The 19,015-nt window shown below is 37.7% G+C and overlaps 2 protein-coding genes across 4 annotated transcripts in view; both read left to right on the forward strand.

Annotated features, from left to right (window-relative positions):
- LOC134678550 (gamma-aminobutyric acid type B receptor subunit 1) overlaps positions 1–19,015 on the forward strand; it is a 188,791-nt gene that overhangs the window by 78,512 nt on the left and 91,264 nt on the right. The window lies entirely within an intron of this gene.
- LOC134678657 (uncharacterized) lies at positions 14,551–15,367 on the forward strand. The gene is made up of 2 exons (XM_063537303.1): positions 14,551–14,813; positions 14,917–15,367. Exons 1-2 carry the CDS (start codon positions 14,585–14,587, stop codon positions 15,255–15,257), a joined length of 570 nt encoding a protein of 189 aa, XP_063393373.1. The 5' UTR covers positions 14,551–14,584; the 3' UTR covers positions 15,258–15,367.

Here is a 19,015-nt window from a genome sequence, read left to right on the forward strand (position 1 = left end):
TACGATTTACACTTTATACCTGAATTTACGAGTATATTTTATTCTGAAACAATAGATTATACGCGCACCTTTCTTAGGTTTAAATTTTCGATTTACACTTCATACTTGATTGTCTTATTTTTTCTTTTTAAAAGAAGAAACGAGCTGTAAGAATGCCGCTCGTAAATCCACGTAAGGCTGGTTTAATAAATAAGCACGACCTAAAAACGAAATAAGGAAATTATTTCATGCTTGAATGTTTTTGCATTCAGCCCACGAGGGGTTTATTTCAGCAAGTGTTTCCTTTGCAAGCCGCGTGCCTCAATGGTGACAGCGCTATTAAACAAGATACTGTTTACAATGCGTAAAATGTATTATTAAAATGCAGTGAAATTAAGCTTCGTTTTCAATCCTTTCATAATATTATCTGAAAACTTTATATCTCCAAAACTATGCCGTGCGGGTACTTATCTATTTATTAATTAAGATATTAAAATTCATGCCAAAATTTTTGGTTTGTGTGCATAGTAATAAATTAATTAAATTTGCTTATTTTTTATACGTAACGAATATTTACGTTTCTTTAAACGTGTACATTTCTCAGTTGGTTGCAATAAATGTCCTGAAAGAATATCAAGTGTTCATGATCAGGAATATCATAATGGGATCAATGATCTTAAAGATCACAGTAATAAATACATCACATTTCAATTAATAAAGTCAGCTTATTAACAAGTAATAAAATATAACCAGTGTACATAATTAAGTTCGTATGTGGTCTACTCGTAATTTATTGTTGATGTATTGTGTAGGTATTATATATTGTGTGGAGTTTATTTACGAATTGACGGCTCCGAATTACGAAAGCGACACGTGGAATAAGTGGCAGATGCTATTTTTACACACGAGTAGGCAATCATGCCCGACACTGGGCCGTGAAATAATGTTCATGACTCACGAATCATGTGGAATAACTGATATCATGTGTTGCGTGCTAGATAAACGTTATACCTACTGGAATTTACCAAGCTGTATTTTGAACTAGCAAATGTGACGATTTAAAAATTTTAAATACAAAAATACACATTGTTTTTCTACTTCTATTTGGTAGGTAATTGTATATATAAGGACAGAGGATTTTTTGCTCTCGATTTAATTCTTCTACATGATACAATGAAGTATGCTTCAATTGTACAATTGTTCATAGTCTGGCCGCTTGAAGTCAGGCAGATTGTACACTTATTTGCTGCTGACGCAGCTTAAAAGTGGTAGAAATGAAGCTGACGAAAATTCCCTGAATAAAGCTTGGATCCAGGTCACGGTATGTGTGTTAGTTGTGTCACCGATCTCTCACGAATTCCCAGTACATTTTGTACAAACATGCATCAGTAACTGTGTGATATTCTGTGCGCAGGATAATGGTGGTAAATACATTTAATATGAGCTGTGACAGCCCAGGCGGCGAGGATTAAGAAGCATGCTATTACGCTACGCTAATCAAAATGTATTAAAAGGTCCTGCCGGCCTAGCCAAGGTTACAATCGCTATCGCTTCGACAACGAAAAGCATTATGTCTCTCTATCACTCTTCCATATTAGTGCGACAGTGACAGTTGCGTTTCGATCGCTACGGAGCGTAAGCGATCGGCATCTTGGCTACGCGGCCTGTTTGCTCAGGTCGCGGGGAGGGCAATATCGGCTTATGCTTGATTTGTCCGTAGTTCTACTTGTTTAATTACTACTGCTTAATGGAAAATTAATATTTTAATAGAGTTGCTCATAAAGGATGACTCACGTTAGACCGGGCCGTGTCCGGGCCGGAGCTTCCGGGGCTTACTTTTCTATGAAATGACAGGGCGATCACGTGATGCTTTATATAGTAAACGATGCGCCGGAAGCTCCGGCCCGGACACGGCCCGGTCTAGCGTGAGTCATCCTTAAGTGTTATATCTTTCACTTATTGCGAACAAAGAAAATATTTACTTTTAATATCAGGGGCTGAATTTTATTTATAGGTATAATGGATTCCATTTTGTTAAACATATTATTAATGTTGACTGTTGATTCATTAACAATATGTTTGTTCTCTCTTCTGAATCAGTGTTATGTAGGTAACAACAATTGCAATCATTGGATCTTCCTATATTTTACGAATTCCAAAGTTTTTCACAGGCCTTGTTAATTAAATGGATATTCTCTTTTTCGTTGTTGAAGGCTCAGAATTTGTTTATCAGAGCGAAACTGTTGCACTGCCAATAAACCGAAGCGATTCATTTTATTTTGTTCGGGGGAAAGAATTTTTGTATTTTCAATCAATTATTAAAATATAAAAAAATGTGTTTTGACTTATATTTGCCAATTTAAATTTGATATTATATTCCCCATATATTCGAATAGTATAAAACCTACCTACAGAAATTTATAACAAGTATTTATTTCACAAAATCAGTTAAGAAATTCGACTTTTAGAGGAACCTCAAATTATACGATAACATTATTGCACAGGCTGAAACGAAGACGCTTCATGCTCGCTCGGTCAATCAATGCTCTTCAAAATTATCCTTGAATCGTCTCTGCACCCCATAAATGGCTACCCTTACTTATAAAATAAATAATTGTATGGGTGGTACAATAAAACTTAGATACCGTAAAATTCCGTCTCTTCGTCTGGGATACCTATCATCGCCTATTGTTATAAAAGTTGAAATTCCCGCCTAGTTTTTAGGGCAGCTTCCATAAAAAACCACTAAATAGAATGTGTTTTTCATTTTTTTTGCATGGCAATATTCTCGCATCAATTAATTGACATGATGCAGTTGATATCCGAACGAACGTCAACTTATACGCTTCATCGGTCGCCACCCGATCTATCACTTTTATTAAAAACTTAGAAGAAAGATTCTTAAGAGCGCTCTTACAAGAAAAGTCGAAATAATGCAAAATTGATGATACTAGTCGACGAAATTCAGGACTTTGTGCTCATTATTAGAAACAATGAGTACTTGTTCCAGTAAAAGCGTCTTCTTATCTTTTTAAATATCGTTGTAAATATTAGAAAAAGGACTTATTAAATTAGTAATGAATTTTTTTCTGATGGTCGTTTCCGAAAAACCCCGTGAAGCACTGAACGGCAAGCTCTTATTTGGAAATGTTGAGAAGTTTACTCTGCTAAATCTGGCTATATTGTATTACTAATACCCTGTACTTTAGGCATATCAAACGATATTTTTCCTACATACCTTTGAGAAAGAGAAAATCAAAGTAAAACAAACTCAATTTTCTCTCCGAAACAAGTGTCAATTTCTACGAAAATCTACTTAATATCGAAGTCATTTTCATACTCAAGCAATCTGCAACGTTTGCTTATACTGTTGGTATACATTAGTGTTTATGAAATTCTACTATAATTTTTTGGCAATTTTTTGAAAACTACTCTATATTACCGATGACGCGCGCTCGCCAGCTCAGTGCCGCGGCAGAGCTTGTACAGGCAGGACGTGTGTCGGTCGGCTCCGCACATTTTCAACGGCGACGACGAGGTTTTTTATCATTGTGTGCGGCGGGCGCCGTGTAAAACGCTATACTGTGTGCGTGTAAACCGCAACGAGAGACTTTGATCCTAGCACTGTTTTTATAGTATTATAATTTATAATGGTACAGTTTAATAAACTACCGGACAGGATTAAAAATATTTGAAACGACCTGACATTCTATATGTATTTATTTGACTCAAGATAGTACTCAGGGTCTGATGATGGAGCCGGAAGGTGGTCACCGGTACCAATCTACCATGCAACTAAACCACTTCGTGTTTAGGCTCGTTTTATTCATCTCAACAAGATCTTTGACACAAGATAGTACTCAGGGTCTGATGATGGAGCCGGAAGGTGGTCACCGGTACCAATCAACCATGCAACTAAACCACTTCGTGTTTGGGCTCGTTTGATTCGTCTCAACAAGATCTTTGACACAAGATAGTACTCAGGGTCTGATGATGGAGCCGGAAGGTGGTCACCGGTACCAATCAACCATGCAACTAAACCACTTCGTGTTTAGGCTCGTTTTATTCGTCTTAGCAAGATCTTTGACACAAAATAGTACTCAGGGTCTGATGATGGAGCCGGAAGGTGGTCACCGGTACCAATCAACCATGCAATTAACCACTTCGTGTTTGGGCTCGTTTGATTCGGCTCAACAAGATCTTTGACTTAAGATAGTACTCAGGGTCTGATGATGGAGCCGGAAGGTTGTCACCAGTACCAATCAACCATGCAACTAAACCACTTCGTGTTTAGGCTCGTTTTATTCGTCTCAACAAGATCTTTGACACAAGATAGTACTCAGGGTCTGATGATGGAGCCGGAATGTGGCCACCGGTACTAATCAACCATGCAACTAAACCATTTCGTGTTTGGGCTCGTTTGATTCGTCTCAACAAGATTTTTGACACAAGATAGTACTCAGGGTCTGATGATGGAGCTGGAAGGTGGTCACCGGTACCAATCAACCATGCAACTAAACCACTTCGTGTTTGGGCACGTTTGATTCGTCTCAACAAGATCTTTGACATAAGATAGTACTCAGGGTCTGATGATGGTCACCGGTACCAATCAGCCATGCAACTAAACCACTTCGTGTTTAGACTCGTTTTATTCGTCTTAGCAAGATCTTTGACACAAAATAGTACTCAGGGTCTGATGATGGAGCCGGAAGGTGGTCACCGGTACCAATCAACCATGCAATTAAACCACTTCGTGTTTGGGCTCGTTTGATTCGGCTCAACAAGATCTTTGACTTAAGATAGTACTCAGGGTCTGATGATGGAGCCGGAAGGTGGTCACCAGTACCAATCAACCATGCAACTAAACCACTTCGTGTTTAGGCTCGTTTTATTCGTCTCAACAAGATCTTTGACTTAAGATAGTACTCAGGGTCTGATGATGGAGCCGGAAGGTGGTCACCAGTACCAATCAAACATGCAACTAAACCACTTCGTGTTTAGGCTCGTTTTATTAGTCTCAACAAGATCTTTGACACAAGATAGTACTCAGGGTCTGATGATGGAGCCGGAAGGTGGTCACCAGTACCAATCAACCATGCAACTAAACCACTTCGTGTTTAGGCTCGTTTTATTCGTCTCAACAAGATCTTTGACTTAAGATAGTACTCAGGGTCTGATGATGGAGCCGGAAGGTGGTCACCAGTACCAATCAACCATGCAACTAAACCACTTCGTGTTTAGGCTCGTTTTATCCGGCTCAACAAGATCTTTGACTTAAGATGGTATTCAGGGTCTGACGATGGAGCCGGAAGGTGGTCACCAGTACCAATCAACCATGCAACTAAACCACTTCGTGTTTAGGCTCGTTTTATTAGTCTCAACAAGATCTTTGACACAAGATAGTACTCAGGGTCTGATGATGGAGCTGGAAGGTAGTCACCGGTACCAATCAACCATGCAACTAAACCACTTCGTGTTTAGGCTCGTTTTATTCGTCTCAACAAGATCTTTGACACAAGATATTACTCAGGGTCTGATGATGGAGCCGGAAGGTGGTCACCGGTACCAATCAACCGTGCAACGAAACCACTTCGTGTTCAGGCTCGTTTTATTCGTCTCAACAAGATCTTGACACAAGATAGTACTCAGGGTCTGATGATGGAGCCGGAAGGTGGTCACCGGTACCAATCAACCATGCAACTAAACCACTTCGTGTTTGGGCTCGTTTGATTAGTCTCAACAAGATCTTTGACACTGAAGATACACAAGGTTTGATTATGGAGCTGAAAGGTGGCCACGGGTACCAGTCTATCATGTAACTGAACCACTTCGTGTTTAAGCACGTTTTATTCATCTCAACAAGATCTTTGACACAAGATAGTACTCAGGATCTGATGATGGAGCTCGAAGGTGGCGACGGGTACCTGTCTATCATGCAGTGTTGGCATCAATCTGAACTAAATCAATCCGGATTGATCAATCGAATTGACGCGTCAATCCGAATTGATCAATCCGAATTGATCAATTCGAATTGATTTAATTCTGATTGACGCGTCAATCCGATTGAATCAATTGGAATTAACGCATCAATCCTCAATTCGGATTAAATCTAGTCTCTCAATCTAGATTAACCTAGGGTCCCTTTCCCTTCCCTAAGATTAGTTTTCAAAGGTGTCCTTTTTAGGGACTTACTGGACTTAAAGTCGATGTCTGAGGTTCCCAGAGGTTCGAAAACATGTTCCTGATGTCAGTATTGACTGATGTCCCTTTTAGGGACATTTTTCGAAATTGGCCAATTACGTTCATATTCGTAATCGATGTCGACCATAGGTCGCGAAAAATGTTTCTGACGTCAGTATTGAAGGATGTCCCTTCCATTTTGGGACATTTTTTTTAATTGATCGTTGGCACTTTAAAACGATATCTGAGATTTCCAAAGGTTCCGTAACATGTTTCCGACGGCAATACAGACGAAGTTTCCTTTTTTTCTGGACATTTATGGAACATTTCTTCCAATTAACCGATTGCGTTCAAAATCGATATCTGAGGTGCCCAAAGGTTTCGAAACATGTTTCTGACGGCAATACCGAGAAATAACCTTTTTTTAGCAGGGTGGCGTAATGCAGGTAGTAAAGTAAGTACGCGGCTAAAGTGTAGAATCTAAATATTGCCGTTGAAACCATATTTTGCACCTCGGATATCGATTTTGAATGCAATCAGTCACTTTCAAAGAATGTCACTAAAATGTCCCAAAACAGGACACCTTTCAATATTGCAGTTGAAAAAATGTTTAGAAACCTCTGTTTACCTCGGATATCGATTTTAAATGCAATCGGGTAATTTCTAGAAATGTCCCAAAAAAGGACATCTCTCAATATTTCCCTCGGAAACAAGTTTCGAAACCTTTGGGCACCTCAGATATCGATTTTGAACGCTATCGGTTAATTTCAAGGAAAGTCCCGAAAATGTTCCAAAAAGGACATCCTTCATATAGCCGTCGGAAACATGTTTCGGAACCTTTGGTAAACTCAGACACCGCTTTTGATCGCATTTGGTCAGTTTCACAAAAATGGCCTAAATAAAAAGGACATACAAAGTAATCGTCAATCCGAATTGACGATTGAGGATTGACCGATCAATTCGAATTAACGATTAGTAATCGTCAATCTTCAATCAGTAGATTTAGAATTAGTTTCGTCAATCGTCAATTCGAATTGATCGGTCAATTCTCAATCGTCAATCGTCAATTCGAATTAATTTTTTGCCAACACTGCTATCATGTAACTGAACCACTTCATGTTTGGGCTCGTTTGATTCGTCTCAACAAGACCTTGGACACAAGTTAGTACTCAGGGTCTGATGATGGAGCTGGACTGTGGCCACGGGTACCAGTCTACCATGTAACTGAACCACTTCGTGTTTGGGCTCGTTTGATTCGTCGCAACAAGATCTTTGACACAAGATACTACTCAGGGTCTGATGATGGAGCTCGAAGGTGGCGACGTGTACCAGTCTATCACATAACTGAACCACTTCGTGTTTGGGCTTCGTGTTTGGTTTATCACCTAGTGTCAAAGATCTTGTTGAGACGAATCAAACGAGCCTAAACACGAAGTGGTTTAGTTGCATGGTTGATTGGTACCGGTGACCACCTTCCAGCTCCATCATCAGACTCTGAGTATCACCTAGTGTCAAAGATCTTGTTGAGACTAGTCAAACGAGCCTAAACATGAAGTGGTTTAGTTGCATGGTTGATTGGTACTGGTAACCAACTTCCAGCTCCGTCATCAGACTCTGAGTATCACCTAGTGTCAAAGATCTTGTTGAGATGAATAAAACGAGCCTAAACACGATGTGGTTTAGTTGTATGGTTGATTGGTAATGGTGACCACCTTCCAGCTCCATCATCAGACCCTGAGTACTGTCTTGTGTCAAAGATCTTGTTGAGACGAATCAAACGAGCCCAAACACGAAATTGTTTAGTTACATGAGAGACTGGTACCCGTGGCCACCTTCCAGCTCCATCATCAGACCCTGTGTGTCTTCAGTGTCAAATATCTTGTTGAGACGAATCAAACGAGCCCAAACACGAAGTGGTTTAGTTACATGATAGACTGGTACCCGTGGCCACCTTCCAGCTCCATCATCAGACCCTGTGTATCTTCAGTTTCTTGTAAATAAGCGAGTACCTATAATCGAGTAATATACGTTCATAAGTACGAGTATGGGGCTATTCATAAATTACGTCGTTTCAAATGGGAGGAGGAGGGGGGGGGGGGTCTGGACATCGGATGATGGTAGCATGACGTAGGAGGAAACAGAGTCATCCGAAGCATGATTTTTGGATGATTTGAGGGATGGGGGGGGTCAAAATAGATGACGTGATTTATGAACAGCCCCTATGTACATTTGCACTGCATTTATTATTTTCGTACTTATCAAATAACAGTTTTAGGACTTTATAAGTTAAGTACAGTTAGTGTTGTTATGGTTGATTTCAATATGCTTCGCGAAGGATCAAGAATGTTTAATCCATCATTGTAGTGCAAGTGTGGTAGAAGGGATCGGAATACTGAGCTCGCACGGCCTGCCGCAGCGCGTAAAATACCTAAACTCGCTCAACCCCGAAATGTAATAGCACTCTTAAGTTCCACATCTGTTTCACGAAGAGAATCGGAAATATAATTATGTTGGCATATCTATTACGATGTTCAGCGAGCTGAAATCAAACCAATGCGCGTCGTACCTACGGATTGTAAGGCCGGATGTAACATCTCGGAGCGGGCCCGCTTTAAATAGGTACATTCTAGATATTACCTATTGACGATACGATTTCCGTAACCGTGTGATGATAGTAAAACTTCGTTACCGATTCTAATTTAATGAAAACCAACCAACCGTATCGTATGAGATACGAAACATATAGTATTGAGCAGTTATAAATAATATCGGTTTAGTTTTGTTATAAATAGTAAAAATCATTTATTTAAGTACATACAAGATATATACAGTGGTACTACTATACGTAAAACTATGGGTGTAGCGTGTAGCCACCTTATTCAAAAACATGTCCCATAGTTCTTAATTCGCTGACATAAGAGCTTTGGAACATATTTTTAAGATGATTCGTGCACCCATATTTTTACAGTTGACTGTACCAGTGGCCTATTTTATAAAGCTACAAGTTACAATTTACAAGCGGAAGTCTCTTTCTAACCCTATGTGTTAGAACGAGACTTCCGCTTGTAAATTGTAACTTGTAGCTTTATAAAATAGGGCACAGGTTATAAATTGAAATGGAAAACTTTTACCGTGTCTTTTTTATGAAGAATCCGGTATCACCGCGCTCCGCGGTAAAGTGAGTTCGTTTTTTGACGCTTTTAGATAAGCTTTAAATTCCGAAGACGTGGAAGTAATGGCAACGCGTGTTCTTTCCCTTCGACGTCTTTTCGTTCTCTTTTCAGCGACTCAGCGCCAGTTTCCATTTATCTTCAGGCTACAATCACCTGTCAAAATTGAGTCGGCGCAATTAGGGGCGTTGCTGCAAAAGCGATTTAAGCAAAACTTTGCTGTTTACGCTGTGGACTGGACTAAATGTCATTCCGAGGACAATTAATCACCACCCATTGTTGCTTTAGATTCAGATGCAAACACCTCAAACATTAACGACTGACAGCCATTGGATTTGAACCAAATAAAATGTACCTATTGACTATATATGTAGGGTTTAATACATAAGTACCATAAATTATTTTCTAAGTGTATATAGAATTCGACTAAAATTCAAAACTTCCAAAACTTCACGTTTTGAAAAGCTGCACCAATCGTAGAAACAGAACAAGAATTTTTATTTAAAATTAACCTTTTTTAAGCTTAGTAGGTTCTTGTAAATGAGTTTCAAGATTGTCGACAAAACTTGGCACCAATATCGATCTATTCTAAGGTTTTCGCCGATGAAGTCAACAAACACATTATAGTTTATTACGTTCTGATTGTTAAACATAAAACAAAATTCCGCTTAAAATCGTTTCACAGTTGAAAAACCTATGTACATCTCGTGCAATTTTGTGGTTCTATCAAAACGTATGCTGTTCGAGTATAATACAGTTAATACGCAAATAGTACGTAGTAAGTAGTTAAATGCGATAGAACAAATCTGGGCTTAGATATGATACAATAAAAATAAAAGTTTAATAAAAGTTAGAAAACTCAAAGTGGTACAAACTCAACTCTTCTTAATTAGCATAATATTCCAATTCAGAATAAAAATAGAGGCGAAAACGTTCTTACGGTTTGCGCTCAAGCCAAGAATTGGTTCATTTTGTTTCCTCTCACGTAAGAGCTATTAGTAAAAGTATATGTAAAATGGTCTGTCTTCGCACAGAAAGGCCAGGATATCTCATGGCTATCTATCTTGGATAAAAATAGACCGCACATAAATAGATGCCGGGGGACAGTTTCAACAAAGGGCTATAATGCTTTTGTGTATCCTTGTACAAAAGTAATGAACAGGGATTACTTAATATAGAAAATCTTTTATAAAAAACTATACCTAATAATCATTATCATAGTAATCATTTTTTTGATAAATACCTATTGTGCTGCAATTGCGTTCGACTTTCCATCTTGATTTTAGTTCTATCATTTAGCAGTTATGGCTACCTGCGGCATGATAAGATTACCTGCATCTGCGGGCGCAGCACGGTTCCATTTTTATCGACTATCACTATGCGCGTCCCTTTCGCACTTACATACTTGTTAGAACGTGACAGGTATGGTGACAAGGGATAAAAACGCCACCGTGCTACGCCGCCTGATCATCACAACGTTTAAAGGCCACCTGCGGCATGATCAGCTTGCCTGCATCAGATCAGCACATTGTCCTTGTCACCATAATACTACATTGTCGCTAGCCTTTCAACATTAGATAGGTAATAAGTAACATCAAAGGCTGACTAAATATACGGCAGCGAACTGATATACATGGAAGTATTCTGTCCGCTCAGTTATGACCCAACGTAAAGTATTCGATTGTAGGCGGTGCTTACAAACTATTCGATTCGCAACTTCAGTTCGTCCGAGATGACAGTCAGTGACGGATGGCTAAATTGATTTATAAAAACAACGTTTTTTTGTAATTAAAAATGTCTTCATGTGTCGTGAAGTGGTGCAGAAGTTATTTTAGTTCATACCAAGGATAGTGGAATCACTTTTAACTTGTAGTAAACAGATAACTTCAGTAAAATTTGGAATTAAACATGACGATTTGTTTTCAATACTACCGTGCTAAGCTAAAACGTAATAACTGCATACAACTTTCATAACAACATACGACTTTTTAAATTGCGAGGATAACAGGGACAGTGTTATGCCAAATGAAGTAGACTATTTTATTAACTTGTGCTTGGTTTAGGTATTTTCTATATAATTATAAATGTAGTAATGAATTATTTCTTACAGATTTGTATTTTCCTTTTTTATTTCATGAAATGGAGCTGTAAAAAAACTACCTAATTATTTCAAATTAATATGTAATCAAATTTGATATTATCATTTTATAATTATTACTTTCCATTCAGATTCCCACAAGATGCTATTCGCAGAGAACTATGGAAAAAAGCTGTCCAATTAGAGAGACATGAAATTAAGTGGATGCCTGGAAAGATATCTAGAATATGTTCTATTCATGAGATATAACTCGTGAGATAATCATACCCGGTCTTCTATATGTAGATACACTTCCACTGAATTAATTTAAGAAATACACACATTATCTGAAAATGTTGATCATTCGAATCCACCCTCTACCGTCACATATATGTAGGTTCTCTCTCAAGCCATTTCCGTCAGTAGAAAAGAGCGGCAAATTTAGAAAATGTAAGCGCGCGAACGGGTGTGGTCCCATACAAAATTTTAATTTTGCACCTTTTTCTACTGACAAACTTGCTTGACCGGCTATATACATATAAAATATTTCCATTGGAACTGGAAGTGGGGATTTATTGTGACTCCGCCTATTCAAATATTTTTGACCCGATTCGTGTACCCATGTAAATTTTGCCCCATTTTAACTAGTTATCTTTTAATCTGCATTAAATTATTATACGTGTATTATTTGACTGGTTCTTCAATGTACGGCATAAACCTATCCCTGTCCAAGTCATATTCTAATCAAATATGAACCGCAAACTCTCAGCGGCCAGTACGTACAGCAAGAAGGTTATTAGCGGATTAATATCGCTGATTGGTAGTTATTGACATTATATGCATTTCATCTACACTTAGCTATGTACCATTAGTGTAAAAAAGATGACTATTGTTTTGTTTACCAGCTTTGATTACAGGCTCTGTAAACGCGTCGTCTTATTTAAATGTAGGCGTAATTTTGTATGTGTGCTAATTTGGCCCGAGAATTTGAACGGTAATGTTCCTAAAGGCGGTTTCCATACTAAATATATGCGTTCACCGATATACGGGGGCAGTTTGATAAGTTACTTTGCTCGACCTGAAAAGAAATGTGTTAAGGAATGTTGTGTACTTTATGATTAAACAAAGCTTTATGAAAAAAGTGAAGAACTCATTCAATTAAGATGCTTATGGCTTCATCTAATTCACGTACTTTTATTCTTCTGCCGGCTCAAACCATATCCTCAATTTCTATCGAACCAAGTTACTACTCAAACCACCCTCGTACGTAAGTAAGTAACTAAAAGCTAAAATACGCATTGTCCCTAGTTAAAATTATAGATTTTTTTATTATACTATATTTAATTATTTATTACGAATTTTAATAAAGTTTATTTACCAATAACAAATAAAATGATAATAAAAACAACATTACAAGTAAAATTAAAACTAAAATTTAACAGATCTTAAATTAACTTATAGGTAAAAAATGCTTACGAAATTACGAATAAATTGGTAAATTACGAATTTGTATTCAATAGTTTATTTATTAATTGCGACCGTAGATATATGGAATAATTCATATTATCAGATGCACGTTGTAATGAGTAAACGCACGACGATGTATTCGACCAAGTAGGAATGTATCCCGAGGGACTGCACCCTATGAAGCTCTGTGTTACTGTTACCTACGTACCTCAAAAGGAAAAAACGGAACCCTTATAGGAACACTCGCGCGTCTGTCTGTCCGACTATTTATCCCCCCTGTTTTTGTGTAGAGTTGGACCCCAATCATGCAAGTTAATGAAATGTACCTAACGCAAGAAAAAAATTGTAAGTACCATTTATCACTACACCTTATAAAACAAAATCCCTCGCCGCGTCTCTCCGTTTGTGTGTTTGTATATTCGCGATAAACTCAAAAACGCACCGTATGAAACGGATTTTCATACGGTTTTCACCTATCAATAGAGTGATTCTTGTCTTGAGGAAGGTTTAGGTATATAATTTGCTAACCCGTGCGAAGCCGGGGCGGACCGCTAGTAACAAAATAATAACTAGTCTTTTGGCTTGTGCTGATTAATGATTATATAGTCCAACATGATAAAAACATTTTGCGTTTTTAGCGACCTTTAACACAAATACCTAAACTAGCTAGAAATAAAACACTTATCGGAATATTAACTATTCACTGGTCCATCCCGGAACATCGGCCTCTGACGCTTCTATTTATTTTAAGCCACAGGGCGACAAGGGTTGGATCGTGATATTGACCATCCCGCATATTGCAAAATAACCTGGGAGCTCTATAGCCCGAGCTGTCAAATGGACAAATAATACCTACTATTCGCCAGGAATAACAGTATAGGTATATAATAGCCAGAAAATAATGAATCAAGATAAAAGAATAAGATACATGTATGACAGAATGTCCAAATCATTTTTATGGGCATTTCTAATGTATGTAATATTATACTTACATACTACTGAAGTAATCAGTCTTCACGTTTTATGATGTAGGAAACCTCCGCTACTTTGCTGTACTAAAATAATTCATAAATCATTCCATTTAATTTATTTATTGCATTCCATGGTACAGTCAGCCAAGAAAGTGGTCTACCACTTTTCGACTCTATCATCTGATTCATAGAGGCGAAAAGTGGTAGACCACTTTTTTGGCTGACCGTACATACAGACATGGTTAGACCGGGCCGGAGCTTCCGGCGCTTACTTTTCTATGAAATATGACGGGTGATCACGTGATGCTTTCCATAGAAAACGAAGTTCCGGATGCTCCGGACCGGACCCGGCCCGGTCTAACATGATTCATCTTTTAACCCAAGCGAAGCCGGGGCGGGTCGCTAGTTAATGACGTAAATTATTTTACAATCCATCGCTGGTGTATTTATTGCCTACTGATAACCGCAAGCAAATCGATCAGTTTTGATCATATTCATAAATAAATTTAAGAACCTCTCACCCTAAATGCGTATACCGGCTGTATTCCGTCGGAGTAAAAATAAATCAATTCAGGCGTTACATCAAGATATAGGTTTAAGTAATACTGTTTTGCGATTGATTGCAAAACTATCGGAAACATTTCTGCTTATCTACGAATTCCTATTTAGTTTGGCGTCCATAAAACGACAATGAAATCAAGTTATAAATTTATTTTTAAATGCATTGAAAGCATTGCCAAATGTTAAACCGGCCGGTATTGTTAAGTATTGTGCTTTGCTCATGCCAATGGATCGGTTTAGCCAGACGGTCGTCTCACGATACAAAACATAGCGACGAAGGTGATTTGGGTGTAGGCTTGACTTTAAAGGATGACGCTTACTTGGATTTATCAGTCGATGAAGAATACGAAGACCTGCGAGCAGAGCTTCTTGCATACCAGGCCGCATTAGCTTCGGCTGTCTCTAGAAGTGAGTATCGTCTTGAGTAGAGACTCGAAGTTCGAATTTAATTTGTTAGTCAGTCTTGGTACCCGAATGTGTATTCAAAATACTAATTATCCCGTGTTGTTAGGATCGCTGATGACCACTCCCTGCTGGCAATCTGGAGGCATTTGTGTCAACTCTAAGCTGTGCAAGGGAGCAAAATATATAACTCAAGCTGCCGGCTGCAGAGACAAAAATAACGTTTGCTGTTACACATGGAACCGGTATTTTGTCAAGGATTTCAGAGATAAAGGCATAGCTAATATAGCGCTGCCCTGGATAACCATGCAGCGGGAGTTTGGCGGGAAGGGAATCCAGGGACCGAAACATACCCTTAGGAAAGGCAGAAAGAAAAAGCACAAGAAAAAGATGGCAGTAAGATCGCATATTTTACGAAATTCTGACTATAAACTCGGTGACTTTGAATAACTAGGACTGCGAGTATATTAGTTCAAAATCATAAAACATTACAGGAACTGAGTAATAATAATGGATTACTACTTTTGTAAAGTCTAAGATTGTTCCGTAAAATTTCTTCATTAACGTCTTTTATTGTCCCTGTATCTTTGCATAACTCCTTTAGACTAAAGCTGATTCTAACATAAGATTATCGAATTATCCTCAAATATAAAAAAAAATTACAGACGGCCGGTGTTCAAGTAGAGTTTAATTATTAACAAACACACGCTCAATTTCAATCGGAACCTGTATTGTTTGATATACTACCGACGGCGACGCGAAAGTTAGCAAAGTATGGCCGCCAGGCTCTTAGACAACAAGGATTCTTGATTCAAAGACGCTTTGTTTGTTTGAATGTGTGCCAAATTAGTTTACCTCGCGTCCAAGAAGGTACTTTGGACCTCGATGTAACAGAATTTATGTTCCCCTATACAAATTACTCGGCATAGTACACATACGCATGTTTGCAGTCGTCGTTTGTCGTGCGACGTGCGGTTGTTCTCTCAAAATTGGACTATCTACTAAAGTAAATATGTAAATCTCAGTCCGGTGCCGAGTCTACAACTCTATGCTGCAAGACCTGGTGCTGGTGATTAATTTTGGTTGCAACTTAATTTTTACCGATTTATTCAATGCAGGTACCTATACCTATATTTAATATCTACCTACCGAGTAAATAGTTAACACCAATACTTTTTTTAAGTGACAACCACCAGCCTTTTTTTGAGTGATAAACCAGATAGGTAGTAGATAAATAGTTAAAGACAGTCAAATATATTAAAAACTGAAATAAACGATAATATGTAGTAAATTATTAAACTAAGCATGAAGTTAACATAAAAATACTTACGTATACGAAAAAATACTTAATTTCATTATTTTAAAATATGTTTCATAGCTAGACTTTTACGATTACCCACGACTTTCAATATCTGAAAATATTTATAAACATTGATACTTAAAAAGTGTGTTTTCAGGACCCCTATTCTATGCTAGAAGTATAACACTAGTAGTAACAGATGAATGCACCCGAGCTGCATACATCGCTGTCATTGCATTGTAAGTAGCTTGGTACACGTCAAAGACCATCAGACCACTCTTACTTTTTACACTGTGCCTATATTTACGTAGGTACTTGTTTTGGTAGCGGAGAGAAAGAATAAATTCGTTTTCTACCAACTAATTCGTATATTTCAAGTGTTAATTACGTCTTGCATCCATGTAAATAAGTAAATGGAAATACTTATTCATAAATAAATCTTCTGGGACTGTAATTAGGCGCATTGAGCCACGCCACGTGGCGTCTACGACAGCAAGGAAGTCTAAAACTCCTCCCTAATTTACAGCTTTCAACATTACTATTTATCTCTCCTTACCCGTCCCCGAGGAAGATGGAGGGCTTTTCTGGTTTCACAGTCAACGCTGAATTTTCGACGGTCTCTGTAACCATATCATAACATTATAAAATAGGTACTATGATTGGTTATCTACCTTTTTCTTTTTACCACTGTTTGTTATCGCTTCATATCGGACTTACTTTTACAAGTTTAATGCAAGGAGTTGGACGTACAACAATTAGAATATGTATATTCTAATAATCAGTTTTACTCGTAATACTCGTAACAGTTTGTTTCATAATCGGCATGAAAATCAATCAAACAGAGTTTCATCATCTGGCTGATCTGAGCCGTGGAATTGACTCCTAAGTAATGATTTTGAATTATAGAAAAAATAAGCGCGTTCAATTGTATTTGAGTAGTGATGTTTTACAGATAGTATGTATTTTCCTCGCGTTGGTGTGGTGAAACATTTGGAATCATCATCTTTCACTTGCTAGGGAGTCAATATTAGACGATTAGTTAAACAACAACTTTACCCCCATTGCAAGACGAATTAAATAGGTACATACTATTTTTAGATAATGTTAACGTAATCAAAATAACATTTCCACAAAATCTACACCGAGTTGCTCGCTTCACGTAGCTCTTTTGAAGTGGTTTCCTCTAAATTATAGTAAGTACAATTCGTGCTAATTAAAGTTTAATAGGTCAAAGGATTTTATTTGTACTTAGGGAAACCATTAAATTTCATTAACATTACTATTAGCATAATACTTCTTTTCTACTAGTAACTAGTGTATAAGATGTGAAATAGTCGTGCAGGTTTGAATTCAAGTTCTTATCCTGTAAGATTCATTTTACATACTACTCGTAGCTTTGGGGTGCTCTAATGTGGAAAATATGTTAAAACGTCAACCATTTATAATTTAACGCATGACATGTTTTGTTATCTCGTAAGCCGCGGTCGGCTACATGAGGAGACACAATCAGAAGAGTAATTGAATCGTCCCGCGCCGCTTTTTACTTTACGGCTCGGGGCATGTAATCTCCTCATTTCAATCGCAGACATATATACGCCATTTAGCAACTTAATGCGATTCACCCTTTACTGTCCAATCTTTGTGTAGGCTTGGACAACCGGGTTGTGTTACGGTCTATTCAAAAAAATTACAAAGTCCATTAAAGTACTTGTCCAGTAAAGTACATTAAGTAACAATTTGCTAGGCTTATAGTGTTTACGATTCAAACACTGTATTATGATGATTGATGAATGATGTAGTTACTAGATTTTGCAAACGTGATCTATAATTCCCGACAGCCGCAGGCTGGAGGTTTTCAAATGTACGTTTATAATGAATGGTGCGGCAGCATGAGAGTAGCGCTCGATAAAATAATGCATAGTGCCAATTTTTTTCAAATCCATTAAGGCAATGGCTAAGAGAAAGATTTATGAAAAATCGTCGAAGGAAATTGTGCTATTACCCACTGTGTTTGCGACTTATTCCTCTACGTCAAAGTAATGGAAAAAAACAGGCAAATCACATCACGTTTTATTTTACAACATAATTTAGCTTCCCTCTTTTTTATTGCTGGATTTGTGAAGTGGTTTTATTGCAGTATTTTTCCGAAACATCTCAATAACTTTTTTCATATAGGTTTAAGATTATTAATTTAATTATAGCTTCGGAGTAACTTACTTAATCTATTAGAGAAATCTTCAAAAAACTAAAATTGAACAAGAACGGTGATTAAAGATGGGCACAAATTACAAAAAAAATGCTCAGTTTAGGCTTCTGTAGTTACCCGTATAGATACCTACCTAAATACCTAAGCAAAGGGGATTAGAGTCAGACTAAGAAAAATCTGCAGCGGATTTGATAGCACACGCAGTGCAAGTGTTATTTTAAGCGTCAAACTTCTATGAAATTATAACGTATAAATAACAGTTTCACTGCGTGGGCTATCAAATCCGCTGGAGACTGTTCTTGGTCCGACTCTACCTGTCTTCGCAGCCACAGATATACTATTTAAGCGCTTTTACTACGAAGAGATGATTTTTTGTGAAAACTCTAAAATGGCTGAGCCGACCAAGTAAAAGTTTTAACTTTTACTTTATGATTATATCAAATTTTATAGAACTATCCAACGCATTTCACATCATGGTTGATACGAGCACCAAAATTCATCCCCTTACCCTAACCCTTATCTATTGGTTAGCATATGGCCAGTATATATTGAATGGCCACTCCTTACAAATCAAAATGAAACAAGCCAATTGAAACCTTATTATTAAGAGTGGCCATTTACTACTTACTGGTTAATAACCTTAGATTGATATACAAGCTCACGTTATAAAATATATACAAAATGTATGTGGTATGCCGGTTG

This window comes from Cydia fagiglandana, chromosome Z (genome assembly GCF_963556715.1).
Source record: "Cydia fagiglandana chromosome Z, ilCydFagi1.1, whole genome shotgun sequence".
Taxonomy (NCBI): Eukaryota; Metazoa; Arthropoda; class Insecta; order Lepidoptera; family Tortricidae; genus Cydia; species Cydia fagiglandana.

Excerpts from the sequence above, each read along its gene's own strand:
- LOC134678657 (XM_063537303.1), top strand. The coding sequence starts at position 14,585 with ATGTTAAACCGGCCGGTATTGTTAAGTATTGTGCTTTGCTCATGCCAA. Across the intron at positions 14,814-14,916 it reads AGCTTCGGCTGTCTCTAGAA|GATCGCTGATGACCACTCCC; the intron begins GTGAGTATCGTC and ends CCGTGTTGTTAG.